Below are 24815 nucleotides of genomic sequence, written 5' to 3' on the forward strand. Positions count from 1 at the left end.
CTTGACTGGATTCGCTCAGTGCAGTGCTTCTAGATCTTCTGCAGCCAGTTCCAATGGGTTGGGTTGGAAATGCCGGTGGTTGGGATGGCGGTGGTCAGAATACCACCCGCGGAATCCTGCCAGTAATAATACCGACAGGGAGAAGGTAATTATACTTACCTTCCCCCCTTATGACCCCCTAACCTCCTTTCCTGCAGCCTAAACCTAACACCCCCCAGACACACACACACACACACACACAAACACCCGCAGCCTAACCATAACCCTCCATGATGGCGTCCAAACCTAACCCCCCCTTCCTGCAGGCTAACCCTACCCCTCCCCCACAGCCTAAATCTAACCTCACCCTAGCACCACACGGCATACCTCTCCAGCGGGCCAGTAGATGATTGTTCGGGATCCCAGCACCGGAATTGTGTACCTTGTTGGGCATTCCAACAAGCATTCCAAGACATGTCGGAATTTCGGCATGGGCATTTTAACTGCCGGGATACCGACCGCTGGGAACCCAACCATTCAACTAGAGCCAGCAATGTGACTGTGCCTCACCGTCATTGTGAAAGAGTAGCATAAACATGCTGCTAGTAGGTATGTTAGGAGACTGAATGCAAAAGGGGCATTTGGGGGCAGCACTTATATATACAAATGGGTATGAAGGTGCTCCCGACTGGCATATAAAGGGGCATGAGGGGATTTTGAGCTGGCATATAATGGTATGAGGGAGCTCTGGTGAATATAAAGGGGCAAGTATGGACATGTGGAGCAGATGGCATATAAAGGAGTATGCACAGGCATAAAATCTGAGAAATGAAATGGTTGAAATCCTACTGTAGTTTTGTCCATGCCCCTTGTCACGTCCCATGTCTGAATATCTGAAAATAAAAAGGCAGGAAATCTAATGTGAAGGAGTGTTCAGCAGAGAAAACAGAGATTGGGACCCTCACTTGCGCCCCATGGGGGTCATTCCGAGTTGATCGCTCGTTGATGTTTTTTTCACAGTGCAGCAAACAGGTTACTACTGCGCATGCACCACAATGCGCACGCACGTCGTACGGGTACAAAGCGAATCGTTGCTGGGCGATGGATTTAACGAAGAATCCATTCGCACAGCCGATCGCAAGAAGATTGACAGGAAGAGGGCGTTTGTGGGTGTCAACTGACCATTTTCAGGGAGTGCTTGGAAAAATGCAGGCGTGTCCAAGCGTTTGCAGGGCGGGTGTCTGACATCAATTCCGGGACCAGACAGGCTGAAGTGATCGCAAGGGCTGAGTAAGTCCAGAGCTACTCTGAAACTGCAAAAAACTTTTTCATCCCGCTTGGCTGCACACGCGTTCGCACACTTGCAAAGCGAAAATACACTCCCCTGTGGGCGGCGACTATGCGTTTGCACGGCTGCTAAAAGTAGCTAGCGAATGAGGGCCCATGTCAGATGCACTTTATCCCAGGAGTGGTGCAGCAATACAACACTGACATCTACGAGCTTGAATATTCAAGGATTCAAGATCATCCAATGGCTGCGGCAGTTTGAACTTGATGCTGGCTGGGAGCCAAGCACGGCCACGGCGAGCTTTATAATAGACACCACAGATTGGGAGCAATCCGTTTAATGGCAGAGATAAGAAGTGAAGATCGGCGACTGCAAACAAGTGTTCCAGTGCTGCTGGGAGCAAATGGAAAAGATCATGAGGTCACTGGAGAAGTCTTGGCAAGTCAAACCATTTGCAGGGGAAAGATCACAAGGACGAATGGTGGGTGCCACTAGTGGTGTCACTCTCCTGACTTTTCAGATATGTCTAGAGCAGCATATGCACCCCTTCCTAAGTGTTTACAGCAGGCTAACCGCAGTGTACCTGGCTCTCGCTGTGCGGACCCCAACTCTGTCTGGTCTCATCCTTGATTTTGTAGGGACTGCAAAGGACGAATGGGTTCAAATGTGAAGGGGTGACCAGCAGAGGAAACGGAGATGGAGGTTCCTCACCTGCGCCCGATGTCAGATGCCATCTTCCTCCCAGGAGCTGCACGGCAATATGGAGCGGACATGACGAGCTTGAATCTGCAAGGATTTAAGCTCGTCCAATGATTCTGCGGCAGTTCAAATTTGGCTCCGACTACGGGTCAATCACAGCACGTGGACCAGCAGCTAAACAGGTCTCATTGCTTCATAGCTCCACCCACTCACAGTCTTATATTAGACACCATACAGCACATCGGCGACTGCAAGCAGTTGTTTATGGGAACTGTCACTGGGTCAAATCCATGTTCCTGGCCGAAAGATCTTATTTTTTTGTCAAATACCAGGCCCTATTTATTTTTATTCCCAGCACATACTGTATATAACACAAACCCAGTATTAATCATGTCCTTGTACCTTTATTTGTCATCAATCAGCACTACACCTGCATCACCATCTGGTGGTACAAAAGTCTACTGCAGCTTTATAATGTGTCTTCTTTCTTAGCATTTTTCCCTCTAAACACATTGCTAAGCATAGCTTTAGTGCAAGGTCACCTGTGTTGTAGCGTAGTGAAGACGCATCGCTCTGTGATCCATCTATGTACCTAGCAGAGATGGACACTTGGTACTCAGTGTTGTACTCCAAGTCAAGGAGGACTGCTGTGTGCTCTTTGCCAGTGGTCGACATCTGTTAGGTAAGGATAAACAAGAGATGGATAAACTCACTAGATTTGATATTATATCTAACATTTCCCAGCAGGCTTGGACAACCTATGGCTCTTCAACTTTTGTAGAACTACAGTCATCAGTTTTCTGTATGATTAAAGGTTATTTTATACTATACTAGCTGAATACCCGTGATTTGCTATGGAATTTCAAGTATTTCCATGCGTATAACTTTCATTTTGAAGGACTTCCTGGTAAACTAAGACCACCCATCCCCCAGCAAGGCAGCAGCACCCGGAGGGAGCAGCCCAGAGACGGAGGGGACGCCCGCTGCTGGGAACCTCCCGTGATCACCCCTTCCCCAAGCCGGACACGGCAGCAAGCGCCGGGTACACCGGTGGGGAGACATCTGGGTTACCCATGAGCGGTGCCGCTGTGGCCCCCGGTGTCAGTGGCCTGTACAGTGACAGTAGTAGTTATAGCAGTAGCAGCTGTGCAGGAGGGTAGTCACAGGGAGCAGCGACCCTGATGCGACTTATCATCGCTGCTGCTGTGTAGCTGGGGACGGAGCCGCATTGCGCTGCTGCAGATCAGTTGGCGGAAAGTGAGTAGCAGAGCGGAGGAGAGCCTGGACCGGGTGGATCTGTGTGAGAGTCAGTTGACGTGGATAAGTGTGGAAGCAGCAGCAGGGCTGCCCCATCCCCCACCCCCTGCACACACTGGCGACTGCTGTCATTATTTCTTCACCTGAGCCAGGTGTAGTCTATACGGGAGCTGTTCCCCCACGGGTCACTATGTAATGGGCCTCTGGGCTATATAGTTGTTAGTTTGAAGCTTATAGCGCCAGCATAATTTTACACTAACGTCAGTCATTTTGGACATTTTATTTTTCACCCCTTCTCACTCCTATGATGATGGGGGCTGAACTTGGACTTAAACGGCATCGGAGTGTCACTAATCATCTGAGAGACCCCAAAAACTATGGATTTTGACATGTCACCCCCTTCCCACCCCGTAGGGGTGCCTTACCCCCACAGTATTTTTTTGCAGATTGTAAGTCATATGTGTACCAAGTTTGGTGTAAATTGCTCCAGGCATTCGTGACCACAAAAACTATGGATTTTTATATTGTGGAGATATACAACTGCTATGATAATGAATGAATATGCAATCAATGGACATGCATGATGTTATTGATAAAATATTATTAATATAAATGCTACTTGAAATGATGACCTACACACTGTATTCCATACTTACCGACTTTGTATTTCTCCTCTCCGGGAGAAGCCCGGAGAGGAGACGCTGCAGGTTTCTTCGGGGGGCGGGGCCGGACTGTGACATCACTAAGCCCCGCCCCCGCATCGGGAAATGCCGCGATTCGCGGGTCCACAAGAAGGGGGCGGGGCTAAAATGACGCGATTTGCGTCATTTTAACCCCTTCTCCACCCGACGGACCCGCGGGAGGTTCTCTCTCCATCCTGCCCGCATCACTAGGGTGCGAGCAGGATGCGGGAGACCTGCCCACTCTTCCGGGGGTGCGGGGGGCTACCCCAAAAAACGAGAGCCTCCCGCAGCTTCCGGGAGAGTAGGTAAGTATGCTGTATTCTTTTGAGAATTAAAATGTGCATGCATATGAAAATAGAATGAAAAATATTGAAGAAAAAAAAAAAAAGGGGGGGGTTTGGGGAAAGAAAAACAGGTTCAATTTCTGCAGTGTTTAAGAGGAGGAAAACAATAACAGAAATGTTACTGTTTGGTAGGTTTGGAAGTGACACACACTGCAGTGACTTTTCTGTAATACAGTCAGACCGGTGGCGTCCCACCTCTGTAGTGATAATGTCCTTCTAAATGTCTATATGTCCAGAGCCGATATGGTTGTGAATATAAATGTCCTGTGGAGGTTCCAGAAAAGAGTGTGGGGTACCCCTGGTGGACCGCTGGCAATGTGGACTGGGGCTGGTACTAAGGTAATTAGGACTCTGGACGCACCGTCTTCCCTTGCGCCCCGACCAGCCGCGGTGTCGCACTAACAAGCGCATCATGGTTCGCAGGGCAGCAGGGACGCGGTGACCATCTTTGAGAGAGAGAAGGGAAAATGCTTCTAGCCCTGTTTGCTGTCAGCTTTGCCTTCTCCTCTCTTACAGGGTCCCTTACCTTGTTTCCTCAGCTCCGTCTGTCCTCTTCTTGCCCGCAGCCGGTTTCGCTTCTCCTCGGTGACCTCTCTTCCTTCCGGGTCGGTCCGGTCACGTGACCGCTGCAATTTCTCGTAGGAGAGAAGAAGGCAAAGCGGACAGCCCAACAGGGCTAGAAGCATTTTCCCTTCTCTCTCTCCAAGACGGTGACCGCGTCCCAGCTGCCCTGAGAATCTATATCACTTCAGCAAGTAGTATAGTAGTACTCCTCCTAATAGTAATAATGCTCCCCAAAATACTGTGTCTCTCTCGTCTCTACTGTGTCTCTCTCTTCTCTAAACGGAGAGGACGCCAGCCACGTCCTCTCCCTATGACTCTCAATGCACGTGTGAAAATGGCGGCGACGCGCGGCTCCTTATATAGAATCCGAGTCTCGCGAGAATCCGACAGCGGGATGATGACGTTCGGGCGCGCTCGGGTTAACCGAGCAAGGCGGGAAGATCCGAGTCGCTCGGACCCGTGAAGAAAAAACTGAAGTTCGGGCGGGTTCGGATTCAGAGGAACCGAACCCGCTCATCACTACTGAGAACCACGGTGCGCTTGTTAGAGCGACACCGCGGCTGATCGGGGCGCAAGGGAAGACTGTGCGTCCGGAGTCCTAATTACCTTAGTACCAGCCCCAGTCACAGCCCACATTGCCAGCGGTCCACCAGGGGTACCCCACACTCTTTTCTGGAACCTCCACAGGACATTTATATTCACAACCATATCGGCTCTGGACATATAGACATTTAGAAGGACATTATCACTACAGAGGTGGGACGCCACCGGTCTGAGTGTATTACAGAAAAGTCACTGCAGTGTGTGTCACTTCCAAACCTACCAAACAGTAACATTTCTGTTATTGTTTTCCTCCTCTTAAACACTGCAGAAATTGAAACTGTTTTTCTTTCCCCAAACCCCCCCCCCCCCCTTTTTTTTTTCTTCAATATTTTTCATTCTATTTTCATATGCATGCATCAGGTGGATTTAATACACCGTTTTTTGATTAAAAACACGTTTTAATTCTCAAAAGAATACAGTGTGTAGGTTATTATTTCAAGTAGCATTTCTATTAATAATATTTTATCAATAAAATCATGCATGTCCATTAATTGCATATACATTCATTATCATAATTGACTCAGGCGCAGTTGTATATCTCCACGTTGTATACTTCTAGAGGTTTTGGGTTTTACCTCCTTTACAACTTTGCTGCCACAACAGATATCCAAACAAGCAGGGCGCTAGATACGAAACTTACTGTTATGGATTTTTACATGTCACCCCCTTCGCACCCACACCCCTAGGGGTGTCTTACCCCCACAGCATTTTTTTCCAGGTTGTAAGTCGTATGTGTACCACGGGGGGAATTCAGACTTGATCGTAGATGTGCTATATTTAGCACATCTGCGATCACTTTCACAGACATGCGGGGGGACGCCCAGCACAGGGCTAGTCAGCCCAACATGTCTGGCTCTGCCCCCCCCCCCCCCCCCCCTGCACAGGTAAAAAAGCATCACACTGCAGCGATGCTCTTGTACCTGAAGAGTAGCTCCCTACCAGCGCAGCTTTTGCGCACTGGCAGGGAGCTACCCGTCACTCTCCGTGTCGCAGCGGCTGTGCGTGACATCACATAGTCGCCGTGGCCCGCCACCCGCACGGTCCGGGCATGCTTGCGTTTACCAGACCGGCCCCCAAAATGGTGGCCCAATGCCACTGGCCCACCCCCTCCCGCTCAGCGAATGCCTCTGCCTGTCAATCAGGCAGAGGCAATCGCCGGGCTGAGATACCGATCGCATCTCTGGTATGCGCCGGCACACTGCGGTGCCTGCGCATGCACAATTCAGACCCGATCACCCGCTGTGCGAAAATGCACAGCAGCGATCACGTCTGAATTAGCCCCCAAGTTTGGTGTAAATTGCTCCAGGCATTCCAGAGATATACTGGAAGATACATACACATCCATCCATTTTATATATATATATATATAGATAGATAGATAGATAGATAGATAGATAGATAGATAGATAGATAGATAGATAGATAGATAGATAGAAGTATTTAGAAAAAAATATTTAAGACTGCAAATTCCTTTATACAGTATGTATTTGGAATTGGCAAGCAACCAGTCTGTACTGAAACTGCAGAGAGCATCCGTACCAACCTCCCACGAGACACTGCATGCACTCTAGGCTTTCCACTAGCTGCAAAATGCCCCTTACTATAAATGTCTCTGTGTTGTCACTGATCAGACAATGGATAAATACCAGATAACAAATAAAAGCAAAATAAACATGAGCATGACACCCCCATCACCTGCTAACATATCTACCAATCACCGCATAACATAGCATAGTTTCCAAGCATGGTGTCCCCCTTTCATAGTGGGAACCAGGCCACACTGGTCAATTCAGGGCTGGGGCCACTATGGTAAAGTGGGCCACACAAATAAGTGCTTCCTACACCACCAACAGATTCTTACAGCACACATAAATATGCAGGTGTGGTACTGTACCTGATTTAGTCTACCCCCACTCAGAGGAATCCACTTGATCAGATGTGAAGTGACATCATTGGCACCTGGATCCCATGACACTGTAGCTCTGTCATCAGAGAGATCTAGCACTTTTACACCACTAGGAGGCGGAACCTTCACTGCAAACCATTGCATTCAGTAACAGAAATAAAACAGGAACATACAAAAAATATTTTAAATGGAGAAGAACCATAGTGCACCATGAGAGTGATTCAGGTCTGGTTGTATTCTTAAATAGAGCTCAAGCGCATGCGCCTGACCCATACTACGCATGTTTAGTATGGCCCTGTGTCTTCAGATGTAGTACGGCTGCAGACATCAATTGACTGTCAGTTTGCAGCCGTTTGAGGGCGAGTAGCGGCGATGGCCTTCATTTCACAAAACGGGGACATGTGGCCTCTTTTTTGTGGGAGTGCCTAAGACGGTGCCGTCATAAACTGAGATTTCCTGGCCTCAGCAATGGACTTGCGGTGTACAGTCTGCAGAACCTCATGGGTTACTCAGCTGGCCAATGGTGTCACAGGTGATTCAATCATGCATCCCTGGACATAGCAGTGAATCACATATGCATGCAGGAGGCGTCTACTTATACCGAACGTCTCCTGCTACATTACCATATGAAAACATCACTGCTATTCCAAGGGGAAGCGGTTAAAATACCACCAGTCGGGATCCTGGGGGTAAAATGCTACCACCAGAATACCGGCAACACAGGCTATTCTCCCTCTGTGGGTGTACACGACACCCACAGAGGGAGAATATAACCTGTGCCGCAGTGTGGCGAGCCTGCAAGAGGCTTTTCAGCACCCGCCTCGCTGCCAGCATTCTGGTGGATGGGATTTAGCTGTTGGATCATGACAGCCGGCATCCCGTTCGCTGGCAAATCATACGTATCCCCTTCCAAGGAGCTATGCTTTCTACAACCGCACCTGAATCAGGTCCCATGTTAAAGATAAAAGTGGTTTACCTATCATTCGTGTAGGAGCATTCACGCCTATAGTTACCTAGTACACAAAGTTTAAAAAAAGAACTGTTCACTGTACAAAAATCAAATGTGCATAAAAGGATTTTCCACCTTCAGATGATGAGATACTAGCCCTCCCACAACATTTGCAAGAAAAATTGCTTCATCTTCTTGACTGCCTTCTCTGCGGGTTGGGGCTGATATGCCGGCACTCGGGATACCGACGGTCAGAATACCAACTGCAGCATCCTGATGGTTAGAATCCCAACAGGGGTCAGGAAGTATGCTAACCCCCCCAAAACTAACCCTCCCTTACTGCAACCTAAACCTAACACCCGGCTCCCACTTGCTGGCAAACCTTAGCCCTTCTCAGTGGTGCCTAATCCTAACCTCCCCCCCCTTCCCGCAGCCTAAACCTAACCCTCTCCCCCCCACAGCCTAATCCTAACCCTCCCCCCTTCTCCAGTAGCTTACCTCTCCGGCGGCCCGGCAGTTGGGATGCCGTCGGCTCATTTGGGATCCCAGGTGTTGGGATGCCGGCACTGGGACTGTGATCTCATTTGAGATGCCGGCGTCTGTATTTCGACAGCCGGGATCCTAACCGGATCCCTTCTCTGCTATATGTTTATATCATAAGGCAGAATTATATTTTTAATGTAATGGAATATAATGCAGTTCTGCTCTCTGCTTTGGATACATTTTAAATAGATACATTTGTATTTAAAATAGGCACAGAACACTACCAGGCAAAATTTTAAATCTCCCTCATTTTTATCCAATATTAAGCAGTTTAATATATCAAATGTACTCTGAAATGATAGCACAGAAAAAAGAAACAAATGGAGAAACAAAACAAACCATAGCATTATTTTGTAACTGAAAGTTTAGTCTATAGTTGTGTACACACGGTGAGATCCTTGCTATGCCCGATTTTGACTATGTGATTTCCCTCGATTTTGTCTATGTACGATTTTGACTAAGGTGGTCATTCCGAGTTGTTCGCTCGGTAATTTTCTTCGCATCGCAGCGATTTTTCGCTTAATGCGCATGCGCAATGTTCGCACTGCGACTGCGCCAAGTAAATTTGCTATGCAGTTAGGAATGTTACTCACGGTTTTTTCATCGTTCTGGTGATCGTAATGTGATTGACAGGAAGTTGGTGTTTCTGGGCGGAAACAGGCCGTTTTAGGGGCGTGTGGGAAAAAACGCTACCGTTTCTGGGAAAAACGCGGGAGTGGCTGGAGAAACGGAGGAGTGTCTGGGCGAACGCTGGGTGTGTTTGCGACGTCAAACCAGGAACGACAAGCACTGAAATGATCGCACTGGCAGAGTAAGTCTCGAGCTACTCAGAAACTGCACAGAGATGTCTTATTGCAATATTGCGAATCTTTCGTTCGCAATTTTAAGATGCTAAGATTCACTCCCAGTAGGCGGCGGCTTAGCGTGTGCAATGCTGCTAAAAGCAGCTTGCGAGCGAACAACTCGGAATGAGGGCCTAAGTGCTAATGTTGACTATACTTTGTACTAGATAGTCCACTAGATAGTCAAGTTTGACTTGCCTGCACAGTCTATCTAGCCTTACAATACCGATCCCGTGGGGCCGCGCATCGGCATCGCAAGGACTATACACACTGTGCGATATGCACTATATTTTTTTTTACGATTTTGACTATATAGTCAAAATTGTAAGAAAAATCGCACCGTGTGTGTTCACACCTTAACACCTTTTGATGTGCACTAACTTTCCTTAAGATTTTGACTATATAGATTTATCTCACCGTGTGTACACACCTTTAATCTTTTACTAATCAAAGTAGCCATCTTTTGCAGCTTAACGCTTACCTTTGTATAATTTCAGGTTATTCACTGAACATCTTAAATTTGAAAAAGAAAACTAGAAAAATAAGGGTGTTCTAACACTTTTGGCCAGTAGTGTGTGTGCCATATTCGAGCACAACATAGTAAAACTAATTTGCCTGTATATATAAAGACACAGCAGAAAAGGAAGCAAGATTTTGTATGGTCTGTTAAATAGTCAGATGGAATACATACGAAATCTCCCCGGGTTACATGACTGACGGCAGCATCCTGACTGAAGATCCCTACATTGGAGGGGTAAGTATCCCTACCCACTCTCCGCCCCCACCCTATCCCTCGGGTATGGGCAGGGGGGTTGGCTACAGCTAACCCTTGGGGGAGGAGGCTATGGCTGACCACCCCCCTAGTGCCTAACCATAACCACCTCCCCCCTCCCCCCCCCCCCCCCGGCATCTGCCACATGACCACCAGCATCCCAACAGCTGGGTTGCTTAACGCATCCCAGTCAGATCTGTCAGTTCTCCAGACAGCATTTGTGAATTTAAGCTCATAAATTTGAATTTTAAGTACTTTGCTTTAACATTCTAAAGATTGATCTAGTTAACTCCACAATCAGAAATGTCGGCGTTAAATCTGAGGAGAAATTAATTGGTCACAGTTCAGATATTTAACTGAGACTTTAAAAATAAAGTTTTAGATTTGTGAGTTTGGATCTATGGTCTACACACTTTTTGAAATGTAGCCCAATGTATCTAGTAAAAGTTGCACAATTAATAAAAAGTCATTTGAAGGTAGAGATCCTTTGCAGTTGCCTGGCATGCTGTAAAGCAGGTTAACTCAATGGTAGAAAACAGTTACAGAATAATAATCACATGGATACACAAAACCCAAGGACAGAGCTGCCTCAGCCATATGTGTACGAAGCCTTTGATGGACAAATCACTTTTGTCCCTCAAGGTTTTGTGTATCTGCTATTAAAATATTTCAGTCCAAGCTCTGTAATTAACAGTAATTGACCAATGTGCATTGAGTCAAAATATTTCCCTAACCAATAACATGAGGTAGCAACGTCTCTGAAAGTAAAACAGCTTCCAGCAAGAGCAAGGGCAGGCTGGTTTAACAGCCAAGGGCACAGCTGATACAGGATCTTGGCGGTGCCAATGCAAGAGGTATAAATTGGGCAATAGACAGATTTCTCTGGGTAAGTTTCTCATCCTGCCACTTACAGGTTGTAATGTTCCCACTCAGAAGAGACATGGTCCTTGGCCCTCTTTGTATGAACGTAACAGTGATAGTGTACAGAGTCTGTGAGGTCAATGATTCCAAGGTCACGGATGTGCTACCAACAGGGACTTCAACCTGCAAATGCAAACAACCTGACTGATATGGAAATAAACAATAGAAAGAGGGGCTCAATGATGCGGTTGCTTTACTAAAGAGAATGTTCACATTTCCTAGTATTTATTTTCAATTATTATTATTATTTTTTAAATGATCTATTCAGCACAGCCTGGAAAACAGCAAATTATAAGTCTGGTAAGCACTGGCATGAAAATGCTGGTTCTGGTGGTGGTTAGGGTAATTCACAGTGACCCTCAGGGGATGCAACTATGTCATTTGCTCCTTAGCAAATAAGGAAGTAGTGTAAAAGAGAGCCATATAGCCCCTATGCTATCCATCCTCGGAGATAAGCCTTAATTTGAGAAAATAGTACAGAGAGGATAAGATTGGTAACTGTTAAGGGCCGTACACATTAGGCGATATGCCGCCGAGGTGCCCAACGGCCGGCAGGTGACCAAGCAGCGGGGGGGCAGTTACGGGCGGGGGGAGGGGGTGAAGTTTCTTCACTCCCCCCATCACCCGGCCCCATAGCCCTGCATGCTAATATGGATGAGATTGTCCATATTGGCCTGCACGTATAAGTGATCCGGCACCAACGATGAATGAGCGCGGGGCCGCGCATCGTTCATCGTTGATGCTTACACACTGAACGATATGAACGAGTTCTCATTCATTTATGAACAAGATCGTTCATATCTTTCAGTGATATCGCCTAATGTGTAGGGCCTATTAGCTTGTATAATAAGTGTTCATGCCCCTATATGCTGAACTTATAGGAAAACATTCATGAAAGACTATTTAAGGTTGAAGACTAAATTGTCAAATAGTTCCCCCACAATCTATATAATATAAAAGACATATGATAAGTGCACTTGCAGCGATGGGTTAAAGTATCCTTCCTATTTAGAAGTACAGCATTTGGGAACAGCCCTTGTGTCATTTCCAGAGCTGGATGACTCACTATATGAGTAGCGTTACTTTTGGCAATGGATAATTTAGGAGTATTGAGACTGTCATGCAAGGATTAGCTGCGAGTAGTTTCCGAGGCCTGCTGATATCATCTTTGCTCAAATATGATTTTATGTTATTTTGTTCAGCCTCATTTGCATACAGATAAGAGTTAGATTATAGTCTGTGTTGTAGGCCACAGGGCTGACGCTGTACACTAACCTCTCTGCTATCAGTGATTCTTGTGTGAGGTGCATATGAGACACGCTGGAGTGGTCCAACACTAGGCATCACCTCCCAGTGCACAGTGACAGAGCTATGACTGACGTTAGTGAAGTGTAGATTTCGGAGCTCTGGTTCTGTAAAACACTTAAAGTTACTAAATGGACATCTTTATTTTTGACTGGGGCCTGGTACTTTTCAGTTTGCAGAAATTACCTGTCATTTGTTGTACCGTTACAGGGTCACTGGATTCATCTCCAGATACAGCTAGCACAGTCACACTGTACAAGGTGCTCGGTGACAAACCAGACACAAGTACCTTTGTGTCTCCCACCTTAACCTGGAAAATAACTATTTGTGTTAAATATGTCCCCAATATGAGGATAATGTAAGACAGTGGAAAACGTGATCGCCATATCCATGAAACCTTACCTCTTTCACCTCTACCCCCTGATCATTTTCTGTTGAGTATGTCACAAGGTAGTGCATGGCTCCTTCTGATGGTTGCCAATGTAACTGTATGGAGGAGTCTGCCACCTGATCCACCATAAGAGCACGGGGAACTGAGATTGGCACTGGAGGGGAAGAGATTAACAAAAAATTGTGAAGCTAATAGATCAAGTATGGTCAGCACAACAGAAAGCACAGAAGCTTGCAGAATTTTGACCGTCATTTAATAGAGCATTGTATAGCATAGAGGAGGATTGTTTAACATTGTATAGCATGGGTTAGTATTGCAAAGCATGGTCTAGTATCTCAAGCGTTGTTTAGTATTGCAGACAACTGTATCCATAGAGATGTTGATCTGAGTGGGCACCCACAGGTAGAGGTGATTCCACGAAGTCCTGCGCCAACACCACTGACATAAATGGGGAACACTGACACCAGGTAATCTGTACGAGAGGTCAAATTCATAAGAACGGCAGAGGAAGTATCTCCATCTAACACTACCTGAAAAGAAATAATTGGATAAAGAAGGCAATTCCAAAGCTGTAAATAGACATAATGAAACAGACGGAGAAAGGGTGGAAAGAGGTGAGGTAGTGAGACACTTGGGATAAACAGGATGTGACAGAGAACTATTACCATTATATTATATAAACATACTATAACTGAGCTTAGCAAAATGAGGAAAGCAGGAGAGCAACCTCAGAGAGTACAGTGCAGAGGTAGAAGATGGTTAAGAAAGGGTTGGGTCAGAAAATGATAGAACATAGAAAATTAAGAAAACGGAGGAGGAATACACCCTAGCCATATATTAGTTGTGATAGAGAGCAGGGGCCAATAGTGAACATAAACAGAGGTTATGATAGACTTTAGGCACATCATAGTGTAGAGAAATTGGACCAAATAGTTATAACGAAGATGTGCAATACAGCTGGGCAAACAGAGGTATGTACCGCGTTAAACTGAGTAGAGAGCAAAGGGTTTAGGCCAGCAATGCTTTATGGCAGAGGTTCTCAAATACGATTCTCAAGGCACCCAACGATCCAGGTTTTAAGTATATCCATGTTTGGCCACAGGTGCCTTAATTAGTACCTCAGTCAATTTGATTTAACCATCTGTGATGAGCCATGGATATACCTATACATTACCCCAATGAGGACCGCATTTGAGAATGTCAGTTATAAGTTTGTCAGTTATAAGATTCTCCATTATGAAAGAAAGGTACCTGTAAACTTCTACAGATATTTTTGTGTTCAAGGGTAATGAAAGCATTTTATGACATATAGATTAGATTTATTTTTCCACCTCTTGAGGTGTCCCTCCACGCGATGGGTAGTAAACTATGCGGTATTTCCTGACAGGTTGTTGTGGAGGGGTCCAAGATAGTCTCATGCTCTTAGCTGTTACATCTGATACCACTAGATGTGTGGGACTAGGATGAGGGTCAATGGTTCCATGCACAGCAACATTGCGGGACCCTAGATGAAAGATCCACATATAACAGGACTCCTTGACACATATTACAGCTAAGTCTCAATGAAAATTTGTTATCATAAGTATCTCACCAAGATCAGCTTCCTTCTTCCTCTCCTTCAGTCTGAGGCAAAGAGCTCGGGAGACATCTCCCACCAAAGAGCTGAGCATTGGGAAGTCCGGTACCATATGTACAGTAAGCTCTTTTGGCACTGACGCCATTTCTCTCAGCTCAGACTCATCTGCGTTCTTCACCCCTGTGGAGTCAGTATAACTAGATAAGCAAATGCCCCTTAATGGGTTGGTGCAAACCATAATGCAAGGTGTATTGTCTTTGGAGTGCATCCTGTTTGTAGATTATTTATATAAAAGTGGTCTCTGTGTATACATACCAATAGCAAATATATATATTCCAGCCTGTTTGAGAGTTTGTGCGACCGTGATTGCATCATCTTGGGACTTCCCATCTGTTAAGAGGATCACTACTTTTCCAGCCAAAGGCCGGGCCCCAGAAGCCGCTCTGAGATTCTCTTCCACAACATGGGTGAGAGCCATACCTAACCATATAAAAACACATCTTTAAAAATGGTTAGAGAACATGCAAAATGCACCCTGGCCTCAGTTGCACCTGTTGCGTACCAGTAAATGTGTTCCCTCCCTTATATTTCACCCTCTTTATGGCATCTAATACTTCAGCTTTAGAAGAATACATGTTCAGATCCCATTCTGTCTGTGGTTCTCCACTGTATTGGGATAGACCTGCAGGGGTCAGAGAGAAGACAAACCGAAAAAGATAAGCACAAAAATATATTTTTACACCTTTACTGGTGTATAAATACTTTAGGTTTCCCATATAAAATAATAAACCACATGGGTAATGTACTACCACCAAACCTGGTAGAGTGAACAATTTGCCCATACAGTTTCTCTTTAGTAGGTTTGATACCTCTCCCCCAAGTTCCTAACTTATATTTATTTAAAGGAACAATTTTCCATATATCTTTCTACTGCTTTAGATTCGGAATCTTCCACCTTTTTCAGTTCCTAGTTCCCTTTTAATGCTGTTGTTTTTTTTTTTTGTGTTTTTTTTTTTACTACCTTGTCCATTTCCAGCCTCTGTATTTTAGTTATTGTCCACTATTTGGTCTCTTACCTCTCCATCTCCTGCTTTCCCTCTGCTGCCAACTCCAGCTCCTGTCTCTTCCCCCTCTTAGATTTCCAGCTTGTGTCCTGCTTCTCACTCTATCCTCTACCAACGAAACCTCTTTGCACCACTCCTGCCTCTTTCCTGCAGTCCTGTTTCATTTTCTTGTTGTCCTTCTCCAGCTCCTGTCTCGTCCACCTCTTACTTTCCCAGATCCTGTCCTCCTCATCTCTTCTCTGCCATCTCCAACTCCCATCCTTTCCTCCTTGTTCCTCAACAGCTCCCGACTATTCCTCTTTCCTTCTCCAGCTCATCTATTCCTACTTTCCCATCTTCAGCTCCTGCCTTCATTTATCAAATTTCTTCAACTTATCAGGCTCTTCTTCTAAAGTTAGTATCTGATACATGCTTTTCCAAATCATGAGTGCAACTAGTCACTGATCCCAAGTGGGCTAAACATTTTTCATCACTGAATCCCTCTGGGTCACATAACAGAATTTAATCACTGTACCAATGCGGATCTTGTCCCGGGAAATGTGGAAGGGGCTCAGCACTCCCCACAGGAAGTTTTTCACAAGCCTGAAGTTGGTGCGTCCTACACTCCAGGAGCTGTCAACAAGTAACACAATGTCCCACTCTAGTGTTGTATCACATTGGTGCATTGATCCTGGGGACAAAAAATAATAATAATTATGCAGTAAAATGCATGGAAATATAATAATTTGCCTACATGCTTAACATGTAAATAACTTATTTATTTTTTTTAAGATTTTGCATATGATTTATTCAATTGAGATTATAAAAAAAGTTATATAAAGATCTATACAGAAAAAACTCAGTACATTCTGTGACAGTGTTTATTGCAAGCAGCACTTAAAATGTCAAATATATGACACCAAGACTTTTTGTTTTTCTAGATAAGATCTCTTCCTATGTGTGTTAATAAATTCCTCCAAGGCTCCAACAAACTTTGTGTGCACCAGCCCTCTCCATGTTGAACAAGAAATTTCCATTGCACATTTGTTTAGAGGGGAGGAGTGTGGAGGGTAAGGATAGGTAGAAGCAAAGCACAAGGGACCACTGAGGGCCAGTCCTGGCTGCCTGCTGAGAGTAAAGAAACACGCTCTCTTATAGAAAAACAAATGCAGAACAAAACAAGCAGATACTACTTGGATGTTTACTTCCCTGCACAGAACACAAATGAAGAGGGAAAAATAAGGTAATTGTCCCTATAAGCATAGGTAAAACAGTTGGTAGCCACAAACATATTCACACACAAGGATCACATAAAGCTTGCCAGTAATATCAGAAGATAAGGGGGGTCATTCCGACCCGATTGCAGCGTGCTTTCGTTTGCACAGCTGTGACTGGGTCACTACTGCGCACGCACAAGGGCCGAAATGCATGCGCGCCGTCACCGGTCAACGACGCTGATAGCGGAAAAAGCGATCGCAAGAAGATTGACTGCAGGAAGGCGTTCCGGGGCGTCAACTGACCGTTGGAGACCGTTTTCGGGGAGTGGTAAGAAAAATGTAGGCGTGTCCAGGCGAACATAGGGGGGCGGATGTCTGACGTCAAAGCTGAGCCCATCATCGCTGGATCCGTCGCAGAGGGTAAGTATGTCCAGGGCTGGTCTTCATTAGCAGGAAACTTTTTTAGCATAGCAGGTCTGCACAAGCGATCGCAGCCCTGCTATGCTAAAATACACTCCCCCATAGGCGGAGATTAGTTGATCGCACCAGCAGAAAAAGATGTTTGGTGCGATCAACTCGGAATGAGGGCCAAGGTGCGTAAGACAAATGAGAGTGGGTGATATACATATTTTAGAGTCCACTCTTGTGAGAAGAAACCTGGATAAGGACAGTGGTATAAGGATAGCTTGCAAACAGTCCCTGCTTTCGAGATATACTCCACCCAATGTTTTCATGATTTGTTCTTGGAAATTTGTATTACTGGAAATATCCGTATTAGTCTGCATTGATTGACTGCACCATGTAATTCTCTCTTTTCTGCATGTTAAATACATTTCTTACCATCTATTCTTATACTCTGGGTTTTGGAGATAATATTTTAAATGATTATTTACAATGCAAAAAAAAAAAAAAGTACACCTATCAAATTCAGTAAACATAACATGACGGGTGGTTGTAATGATCCATGATTCACTTAAGACAGTCAGCAGGATAGTATCTTTGGGATATATTTTGAAATCTTCGCAACTCTGGGTATAACGAACCAGGAATGTCCTTCTTGTAAGAAATATGTAAATAGCAGTGACATGCGGTGAGATCAGTGGCTGGGGAGGCACACATGGGGGTGGATAAAAGTGTTAGAACAATGGCACTGGTAAAGATAATAAAATAACAAATATAATCAGTATGCTTATAAATCAATATATTCCAGCTGCTGTCTAGTGATAAACCTCTGTGCAGTTTATATATTGCAAATTACAGAACACAACAGAAGACAGCGCTTGGAGCATTTGGAGCAAATGATTAAAAGACTGATGGTTCCAAATAAAGCACAGTGCTTCTTTAAGCACATAAAATCCATAAAACAAGAAACAGTTCAAATAAAATGACACATACTGTAGTAGCTAGGCTCAATTACTTTGTTGCGGTCTCTCCTCCAGGTAATCAGCTATGTTACTGACTATGGTAAATTAACTGTATAGGTGTATATCCAGATAATCTTTGTGTCTATTCAATGCACGTCGGATCCTCTCCAACGGATCCAACAGTGCAGTATTCAATTAGCGGGCATATCAAACTGGTTTTGTCCGTTTCCGACAGGCCAAAAAACTGTTGGAATTGGCAGCTAATTCGACAAAACATGTGGATCCGCGGCTAATCCGCCAATCCACGTGTTTTCGACAAGTCTGAATTGCCAACAAGTCTGAAAAACGGCAGCTCCATTGAATAGGTCGAATCCTGGTTCGACCAAAAAAAGTCAGAAACTGCCATCTTTCTGACTTGACGGCAGTTCCGACTTCAATTGAATAATATTGGAAAAGTAATTGTGCAAGACTCTCTAAACAGAAATTTGTGTCAATAAATACTGTATAGGCATATTAAAACCGCTCCAAATGTCAATAGATCTGAGCAATAATATAGCTGCTCCAAGTGGTGTCTGTTGTATATATAGTATAGTTTTAGTTTAATTGATTATATCCAGATAGTCTGTGTGGGGTATATAGTCCCACGTAGCCCCACTGCCAGCAGTAATTTCATAGATTTCTTACCACAAAAACAATGGTGTATCAGTAGCAATGTCCTGCTCTGCTGGGTACCGTATATCAGCAGTGTGGCACATTAATTTATGCTGATAGCTAGTAGAGCTCATTAGGGCCCTTAGGGGCCAGTTTTCTGTCACAGGGGAATGATCCCAGCAATCTCTGTGGTAGCAGTGTTACACAGGCTGTGTTACTCTTGTGCTTACCGCAGCTACACAACAGCGATCGGCGGGAGGGAATCAACACCGGGATGAGAGGACAGATGCATCATCGCTTGGAGAGTGATAAAATGTAGAAAGAAAAAGTACTAGCCAATCAGCTCCTAACTTCCATGTCACAGGCTGTGTTTGAAAAATGACAGGAGCTGGTTGGCTGGTAGTTTATCACTTTCCATTTTTATCACTCTTCAGGCGATGATGCATCTAGCCCCAAGTGTTCGAGAGGCCGGTCATGGAGCTCACCACCAGTTCGCAGTGGGGCCCCATTCTGAAAGTCAGCTACGAAACTTGCCTGCCGGAAGGTCAATGACCCATTCTTTTTGTGTGCTGTGGAGGCTCAACTTCCAGGTCAGCTGGGCTGTCAGGTGAGAAAAAGCACAGGTTCTGAGCAATCCTCTATTTGTCCAATCACATGTGCCTGACTGAGAGGGGCGTGCTTTAATGTGGGCTGAAAGCACAATCCTGTCAATGTGGCACATGTACAGCTGCAATTTATGCAAATTTTAAATCCAATGACTTGGCAGGGCCGAAACTAGGATCTTCATCCCCTGGGGCAAGTCAGTCCCTTGCCCCCCCCCCCCACTCAAAAAAATAAAAATAAGCAAGCAAACAAACCACCCAACCCTGTCAGACTAAAATTATCAGATTATCAAAATAATTGAAAAAAGGGGATACTATTGTACAATATTCCCTTACGTGCCCCAAATGCCCTAAGCGTCACATGCCCCCCAGCAGCGTGTTCCACTACATGCCCCCCCTGTGTGTCCCCATACATTGCACGATATCACTGCACTATATCATAACACTTCATCACTGCACTACATTCCCCTATCCACTGCACTACATCACTATACTACATCCCCTACACGTTGAACTACATCACATACCCCTATACACTGCACTACATACCCTATATGCTACACTACATCACTACACTACATGCCCCTATATACTGCAATACATCACTACACTACATACCCTATATGGTACATTACATCATTACACTACATCCCCCTATATATATGCTACACCACATCCGTGCACTACATGCCCCTATGTACTGTAATACATTACTACACTACATACATCACTACACTACATGCCCCTATATACTGCAATACATTACTACACTACATTCCGTACATGATACACTACAGCATTACACTACATCCCCCTATATGCTACACCACATCACTACACTACATGCCCATATATACTGCAATACATTACTACACTACATATCCTAAATGGTACACTACATCACTACACTACATCCCCTATAAGCTACACCAAATCCCCATATGGGAGGCAAAGCGGAGGTTTATACGGCTAACTGAGAGCACAGTGCCGATAATAAAGTCAGTCTTTAGGGATACATTTACTAAGCAGTGATAAGAACGGAGAAGTGAGCCAGTGGAGAAATGTCCCCATCAACCAATCAGCAGCTCTGTATCATTTTATAGTATGCAAATTATATATGTTACTTCAGTGTTGATTGGTTGCCATGGGAAACTTCTCCACTGGCTCACTTCTCCACTCTTATCACTGCTTAGTAAATGTACCCCTTAAACACACCACAAAGCTGCTGTAGTGATACTCTGTGAGAGCTGGAGGTTGTCCAGGCTCTTAGTTTCCACTGTCAAGTGGATAGCTAGCAAAGTGAGCCTTTGCTTTCTGTAACATCGGTAACTGCACCTGTTAACAAGCAAAAGCCTGGAGCAGCGTGTCCTCTCAATGGTGTGTAGCCAGCAGGTTGTTATTGGTTGGTGCTGGACAGGAAGCCTGGATCATTGTCTGCTGAAAAACACAGCACTAACAGCTCACTTCTATAGCTTGCAGGGTGCACCGCATGCTAGTCACAGTACTGCATGGCACAGAAGAGAGTTTAAGACAGTAGCCGGCATAGGAGAGATCCCAGGTACTGGAGCTCACCTGCACAGCATTGGAGCCAGCTGTCGGTCCGGGCAGACAGTTGTGTCTAAGAGAAAATTGCCCCAGGAGCTGTCTGCTGTATCACTGGAGCAGAACAGCACTGCCGGTTAAAAAACAAAAACAAAAAAAAACCTCCTCATCTGTAACTCCTCGGCACCCCTTCAAATCCTGCACCCGGGGCGCATGCACTAGATCATAACAAGTAGTTTGTACTGTAGCTTGCTCCTGTCTAACAGCCCACCACCTTGCAGAGGATTACAGCAGATCAAAGGAGAGGATGGAAGCAGACAAGGTTCAGGAGCAGAGTAAGCCGGAGTCTGACAAATGTGAACTAATGTGCAATAACGAGAACTGGATGCAATAAAATGTGCCATAATTATTTGTTACCAGATATTTATATACCAAACAAGCATGGGGAGAATATACAAACTCCACACAGTTAGGAACATAGTGGGAATCGAACCCATTACCTCAGTGCTGTGAGGCAGTAATGCTAACCATTACACTGTCCATGGTGCCCACTGTGAACAGCATACACAACAATGTACCATAATGTGAACTGGAGGCACTACAGTGTGGCATAGGGGCAGATGTACTAAGCCTTGGAGAGTAATAAAGTAGATAGAGATAAACCACCAACCAAACAGCTTCTGTTATTCTTCAAACACAGCCTGTAACATGGCAGTTAGGAGCTGAATGGCTGTGCTTTATCTATATCTACGTTATCATTCCCCAAGCTTTAGTACATCTCCCCCATAAAATGAACTGGAGGTACTTCAGTGTGCAATAAAGTGAACTGGAGTGACTACAATGTGTCATTAAGTGAACTGGAGCACTACAGTGTGGCATAAAGTAAACCGGGGGGCTTACAGTGTGGTATATATGTGAACTGGGGGCACTACAGTGTGGCATAAAGTAAACCGGGGGGGCTTACAGTGTGGTATATATGTGAACTGGGGACACTACAGTGTAGCATACTGTAAACTGGGGGCACTACAGTGTGGCATAATGTGTACTGGGGCCACTACAGTGTAGCATAATATGAAATGGGGCACTAGAGTGGTATAATGTAAACTGAAATCACTGTGGCACTACAGTATGTACTTATGTGAACTGAGGGCACTGCAATGTAGCATAATTTAAACCAACTTGACCACCTACTACGTTTATAGGTACACACCCACATACTGGTATTTGTAGTTGCTGCCAGAATACCAGTGTGCACATATATTTTTGCTGGACTGCGGATCTGATTGCTGAGCACAGTGAAAACTGTAGAAAGGATTTATAAGTGAAACCTTCAGTAACATTTCCAGACCACTTCTTTAATATATATACAGTATCATCAAAACGTAAATTTGCCTAAGTGTGGGTTTAAAAAATTGTAGGTGTTACCTATAGCAACTATTCAAAAGCCAGCTGTCTTTCTCTAGAATGTACCAGATAAATCAAGGGTAAGCAAAACTATGGCAGGGTATGCTGGGATGTGTAATTCTACAGCAGCTGGACTGTCACAGGTTGCCTACTCCCCTGATAAATAAGGCAAGAATCTGGTTGCTACAGGCAACACCACCACTTTTGAAAACCGTTTAGTAAATTTACCCTCTTGCATGGGAAAGAAAATGCTTTTCAGTCCCCAATCAAGCTAGAACAAGCCTTCATACTCCTTGGCCGCCCTGTCAATCCAGTAGGAATAATCTCGTCCCACAAAATGAAATCTCATTTCTGCATGTTAGTACATAAATAGGAGATTCATACGCTTGGATGGCTTCATACAGGGACACCTTAGATCTGCAAAACTCCCATCAGAAGATGCTAAATTTCACATCCTGCCAATTGCTTTGAAAATCCAGGCGCTTCTTCAAAACGTAGATGTATTTATGCCGAAACAGACTAGTACCACAAAGTGGGATTTGTGCTGCCCTTTTGTACTTTCATATATTACAGCTTTTCCTCGCTATTAAACATGATTTAACAGGCAGAAGGCATATTTCTACTGGCTTATAGGGCTGTGCAGGATTGGATAACTAGAACTGTGCAGTGTAAGCATGAGGTCATTTCATCATCCCTATAACAGACTTGACACAGTACACGTATGGTTAGGAAAAGATCATTGGTAAACCCTTCACGCGCAGTTTGACAAGCCAGCGAGTACAAAATGTGCATGGTACCTGCTACGCCTGCCTGATACTGAACATTGATTACAATGCTTTTAGCTGATTTTTGGGAGAGGAACACAGATTCATGATACAATAAAACGTCTGTGCTGCCAAAGTTTCCTCTCCTTTGATGCTAATGCTTAGTTGATAATTTAATACAGCTGCTGCTGGATGAAATAAAAGGAACACAGGAAGCTGTTTACACACGTGCCAGTATTTCAACTTTCATGTTTTATTGAACACCAGGTGATGTTCTTAATTGGGTGCACAAATGGATATTATTTCTTACAGGTAATAAATGTATTGACCTTATATCTTGTATCATCAGAGAACCTCATAGTTCCTCTTTTGCAGAGCTGGAGATTTAGTTCTGGTCTAACAATTTGCAGATAATTAGATATGTAAAATCTCGTACAACTTTTTTTATGATTAGTGTAGGACTAAGCAGGGACATAGAAATACAACTGAGAAATGGAGTTTGGGAGATTAAACACAGGAGAGAGAGAGGTTGATATCTATCAGGTGCTGGGAAAAGCCAGAAGCAGCGCTTCAGTCTCACGCTATTCCTTGGAGAGGTATCAAGTCATTCTGTTTATTAGATTCTGGGAAACTGCAGCAAGTATTTAGAGCAGAGGTTCTTAAACGCAGTCCTCAAGGCACCCAATGTTCCAGGTTTTAGATATAGCCAAGGCTCAACACAGACGGTTAATTCAAATTGACCGAGGTGCTAAGTATGGTGCCTGTGGCCAAGCATGGATAAACTGAAAACCTGGGCCTTGAGGACCACGTTTGAGATCCTCTGATTCAGGGGCCTATGTATTAAAAAAAAAATCACAGAAGAGCTGCACTTTTTCAGTCTATATTGAAGCGGCAATCATTTTTTACATGATCCTGGCTATGTACAAACAATTTCTGAAGAGACAGCACTATCAACAAAATTCTGTCCCAGTGAAATACTTTCTGGTACATTTGAGGAGTGTTTTGTGTTTTTGAAAGACTCCTCCATATTTACTGACATGCGCACAGTGCCAGTTTGTGATACTCCTGCGCTGGACAGAGGTTGTGAGAAAGGGACCACAAGAAACTGCCTCCATAGGCTTAAAATAGCTATCGCCATCTGAAGGTGGCAGTATTGGGACCAAGCTGTGAAAAGCTATAGTATACTCAGGGCCATGGGCCAACGTATTAAGGCGACATGGTCCATTCTGTGGTGGTTTACTCACATCCCTCTTAAAAAAATTAAAATAGTTTTCACAGGGGGCACGAGCCATTGCACCGGAGGGTGCCAGCAGTCGCACAGGAGGTGCGTTAGTCTCCTTCAGTAATGCTGCAAAGGAGGACAATGGTCTTCTTAGCAGTTGACCAGATCAGGCTTCTGCCAGAGCTCCGCCAACAAGCCCAGGCAATTGGTACCCATTTACCCCTACCTCCCCCCCCCCCCCCCCCACTTCTCTTAAAAGCCATAAGTATAATTTTTAGAGCTTGGTAAAATTGTGATTAGGCTGCAGTCTCCACAGAGAATAAAGTGGACTGTTAAACCTCCTGCATTTGGCTGTTGTTACATAGTGGAGATACATAAAATTAT

At 44.7% G+C, this 24815-nt stretch overlaps 1 protein-coding gene across 7 annotated transcripts in view; it reads right to left on the minus strand.

Moving 5' to 3' along the window:
- The window catches only part of COL20A1 (collagen type XX alpha 1 chain), a 295073-nt gene that overhangs the window by 236256 nt on the left and 34002 nt on the right, over window positions 1–24815 (minus strand). For 6 of the 7 annotated variants that reach the window (XM_063959238.1, XM_063959233.1, XM_063959236.1 and 3 more), the window contains exons 7-18: window positions 16201–16356; window positions 15185–15304; window positions 14938–15102; window positions 14638–14802; window positions 14378–14550; window positions 13447–13576; window positions 13058–13200; window positions 12842–12965; window positions 12626–12762; window positions 11341–11473; window positions 7312–7451; window positions 2509–2641 (exon numbers count right to left, since the gene is read on the minus strand). In XM_063959238.1, coding sequence (XP_063815308.1) covers window positions 2509–2641; window positions 7312–7451; window positions 11341–11473; window positions 12626–12762; window positions 12842–12965; window positions 13058–13200; window positions 13447–13576; window positions 14378–14550; window positions 14638–14802; window positions 14938–15102; window positions 15185–15304; window positions 16201–16356 — 1719 coding nt within the window. Of the gene's footprint in view, window positions 1–2508; window positions 2642–7311; window positions 7452–11340; window positions 11474–12625; window positions 12763–12841; window positions 12966–13057; window positions 13201–13446; window positions 13577–14377; window positions 14551–14637; window positions 14803–14937; window positions 15103–15184; window positions 15305–15698; window positions 15965–16200; window positions 16357–24815 lie in introns of those variants that run through there. The other variant, XM_063959239.1, reaches the window with a different exon arrangement.

The sequence above is a fragment of the Pseudophryne corroboree genome, chromosome 3, assembly GCF_028390025.1.
Source record: "Pseudophryne corroboree isolate aPseCor3 chromosome 3, aPseCor3.hap2, whole genome shotgun sequence".
NCBI lineage: Eukaryota > Metazoa > Chordata > Amphibia > Anura > Myobatrachidae > Pseudophryne > Pseudophryne corroboree.